This window comes from Lepus europaeus, chromosome 18 (assembly GCF_033115175.1).
Source record: "Lepus europaeus isolate LE1 chromosome 18, mLepTim1.pri, whole genome shotgun sequence".
Lineage (NCBI taxonomy): Eukaryota > Metazoa > Chordata > Mammalia > Lagomorpha > Leporidae > Lepus > Lepus europaeus.
Window position 1 is genome coordinate 34,929,370 of NC_084844.1, and position 3,647 is coordinate 34,933,016.

General features: G+C 46.2%; 1 protein-coding gene across 1 annotated transcript; it reads right to left on the bottom strand.

The window, feature by feature from the left end:
- Positions 1–390: 390 nt before the first annotated feature.
- Positions 391–690, bottom strand: LOC133776903 (small ribosomal subunit protein eS27-like). The gene has a single exon (XM_062216201.1). The coding sequence runs from the start codon at positions 672–674 to the stop codon at positions 420–422; it is 255 nt and encodes an 84-aa protein (XP_062072185.1). The 5' UTR covers positions 675–690; the 3' UTR covers positions 391–419.
- Between the last annotated feature and the right edge of the window lie 2,957 nt (positions 691–3,647).

A 3,647-nucleotide genomic window follows, 5' to 3' on the forward strand; every position in this document is an offset into this window, starting at 1 on the left:
TTTTTTTTGACAGGCAGAGTGCATAGTGAGAGAGAGAGACAGAGAGAAAGGTCTTCCTTTTTGTCGTTGGTTCACTCTCCAATGGCCGCTGCGGCTGGTGCATCTCGCTGATCCGAAGGCAGGAGCCAGGTGCTTCCCCTGGTCTCCCATGGGGTGCAGGGCCCAAGCACTTGGGCCATCCTCCACTGCCTTCCCGGGCCATAGCAGAGAGTTGGCCTAGAAGAGGGGCAACCAGGATAGAATCCGGCGCCCCAACCGGGACTAGAACCCGGTGTGCCGGCGCCGCAAGGCGGAGGATTAGCCTGTTAAGCCACGGCACCGTCCCCAACTGCTCTACTTCCTTTTTTTTTTTTTTTTTTTAATATATCCAAAATGTGTTTATTGGGAAGGTTTCCCACTCATCTTGGTTCAGGGTGCTTTCAGTGCTGCTTCCTCCTGAAGGAACATCCTTCTGTAAGCCTTGCTTTTCCTCCTGTGGGCTGGCAGAGGACAGTGGAGCAGCCAACGCACAAAACTACCGTTTGTGCATGGCTGAAAACCATGGTGATTTTATAGCATCCTGGGCACTTCACGTCCATGAAGTAGGAATTGGGGCTCTGCACCAGGCGCTTCTTCTTGTGTTTCCTCTTCTCCTCTTCGGGAGAGGGATGCAGGAGATCCTTTGTGAGAGGCATATTCGCATGGGTCGGTTGTCACCGCCGGAAAGCCCAAATGCTCTACTTCTGATCCAGCTCTCTGCTAATGCTTCTGGGAAAGCACTGGAAAATGGCCCAAGTCCTTGGGCCATTTCACCCATGTGGGAGATCTGGAAGAAGCTTCTGGCTCCAGGCTTTGGCCTGGCCCAGTCCAGCTGTTTGCAGCTATTTGGGGAATGAACCAACAGATAGAAGATCTCTTTCTCTCTGTCACTCCTTCTGTCTCTCTGTAACTCTACCTTTCATATAAATAAGTAAATCTTTATTTAATTAAAAGTCAGAGTTATAGAGAAGTATAGACAGAGTGAGAGAGGGGTCCTCCATCTGCTGGTTTACTCTCCAAATGGCCACAATGTCAAGGGCTGAGCCAGGTCAAAGCCAGCAGCCAGGGCTCATCTGGATCTCCCACGTAGGTGACAGGGGCCCAAACACCTGGGTCACCCTCCACTGCTTTTCCCAGGCCATTAACAGAGAGCTGGATCTGATCTGGAGCAGCCAAGACTTGAACCAGTACCCTCCTAGGATGCCAGGCGCAGGCAGTGGCTTTACCTGCTACATCACAACACTAGCCCCAGATTTGTTTATTTTTGTTTGAAATGCAGAGTAACTGGGAGAGAAATAAAGATAGAAAGGTGTTCTGTCCCCTGGTTCACTCCCTAAATGCTCACAACAGCTGGGGCTGGGTCAAGCTGAAGCCAGGAACCTAGAAATCCATCATGGTCTCCCATGTGGGTGGCAGGGACCCAAGCTGTTAAGCCCAGCTGTTAAGCTGCTTCCCAGGCATATAAACAGGGAGCCCTAAGATAGCAGGGCCTCTGCCTGTCCAGTTTAGTGAGGGTCTCAACAGAAAACAGATGGTAGCCTCAGAATAATTCCAGGACATTCCATATAAATGAAATCAACATTATGTGATGTGATCTTTGTGACTGCTTCTTTCATATAACAGTGTTTTTAGGGCTCATCTGTGTTGTGGCATGTATCAGTCCTCCCTTCCTCTTTATGGTTCTATAATATTCCACTGCATGAATATGAAACATTTATCCACTCATCAAGTGATGGACAACTGAGATTCCACTTTTTGGCTATTATGAATAATGTTGCTGTGAACATTCTTGTAGAAGTGTTTTTATGGATGGATATCCTTGTTTCTCTTGCGAATATGCATGGGAGTACAATTGCCTGGTCACATGCTAACTCTGTTTAAACCTTTGCAATCAATACTTGTTATTATCTGTCTTTGCAATAAACTAATTCGAGCCATTTTATTTTTTTAAGATTTTTATTTATCTGATGGGTGTAGAGAAAGAGACATCCGTCCTATGGTTCATTCCCCCAAATGCCCACAACAGCCACGGTTGGATCAGGCTGAAACCAGAAAACAAGACCCCAACCCAGGTCTCCCATGTGGGCAGCAGGGACCCAAGCACTTGAACCATCATCTGCTGACCCCAAAGGTGTGCACTATTAGGAAACTGAATTAGAAGCAGATTCTGGACTTGAACTAAGGTACAATGATATGGGATGTGGGCATCCCAAGTGGTGTCCGAACTGCTACGCCAAATGCCTGGCCCCATGTGTCTCTTACAGCCATCCTAGTGAATGGGGAGTGGTGTCTTATTGTGGTTTGGATTTGTGTTGCCCTGGTGACTAATGATGCTGCTATGTTTGGAATGTTCCTGCTCCTCTAAAATGCATGTTGGAAACTAACACCCAGTGTGATTGCATTAAGAAGTGAGGCCTTCAGGAGGTGATGAGGTCAGGAGGGCACCATCCTTGAGAATGGGATTAATGCCCTTATAAAAAGAGCTTCGCACAGCACTCTTCCCTGTTTTGCCCTTCCCCTTTCTGCTATGTGGGGATGCCACTTGGAGACGACACTGTCAGTGAAACAGGCCCCACAGACAGAGTCTGCTGCTGCCTTGCTCGGCTGTCCCGGCCTCCGGGACTGTGAGAAGTAGGTTTCTGCTGCCTGTAAATTACCTGGTCTCAGCTATTTTGTGATAGCTGCACCAACAGCCTAAGACAGAAGCTGTGTGTATTTTCCAGCATGTGTTGGTCATTTGTATGTCTCCTTTAGAGAAATGTCTTTTCAAATCGTCTGCCTATTTTTAAATTGGGCTATGTCTCTTTTTATTAACAACTTGCAAGAGATCTTTATATATTCTAGATACAAGTCCATTGTCAGGCATGATTTGCAAATATTTGTTCCCATTTGATGGCTTGTCTTTCACCTTCTTGATGCTATTCTTTGATGCACAGAAGTTTTAATTTTGATCAAATCTGATTTACCTAGTTTTTCTTTTGTCTCTTGTGCTTTTGGCATCATCTCCAAGAAGACTTTGCCTAACCTATGATCACAGTGACATAATCCTGTTTTTAAATGAGTTAATAGTTTTAGCTCTTACATTTAGATCTATGACCCTTTTTGTGTTACTTTTTAAAAAAGATTTGTTTATTTATTTGTTGGTTCACTTCTCAAATGGCTACAACAGCAGGGTGTAGGCACCAGGAACTCTCTCCAGGTCTCCCACATGGGTGGCAGAGGCCCAAGCACTTGGGCCATTTCCACTACTTTCCTAGGCATGTTAGCAGGAAGCTGAATCAGAATTTGGAATAGCCTTGATTTGAACAGTCACTCTGATTTGGGATGCCAGTATTGTAAATGTAGCTTAATCTGTTGCATCACAATACCAGTCCCCTGATTTAATTTTTAAAAGATTCATTTATTTGAGAGGTGGAGTTACAGAGACAGAAAGAGAAAGAGAAAGAGAGATCTTGCATATGCTGGTTCCCTTACCGAATGGTCACTGTTGGAGCTGGGCCAGCCCAGTCCATCAAAGGCAGCAGCCAGGAGCTTTTTCTGAGTTTCCCACATGGGTGCAGGGGCCCAAGCACTTGGACCATCTGCTGCTCTCTCCAGATGCATTAGCAGGGAGTTGGATCCTAAGTGGA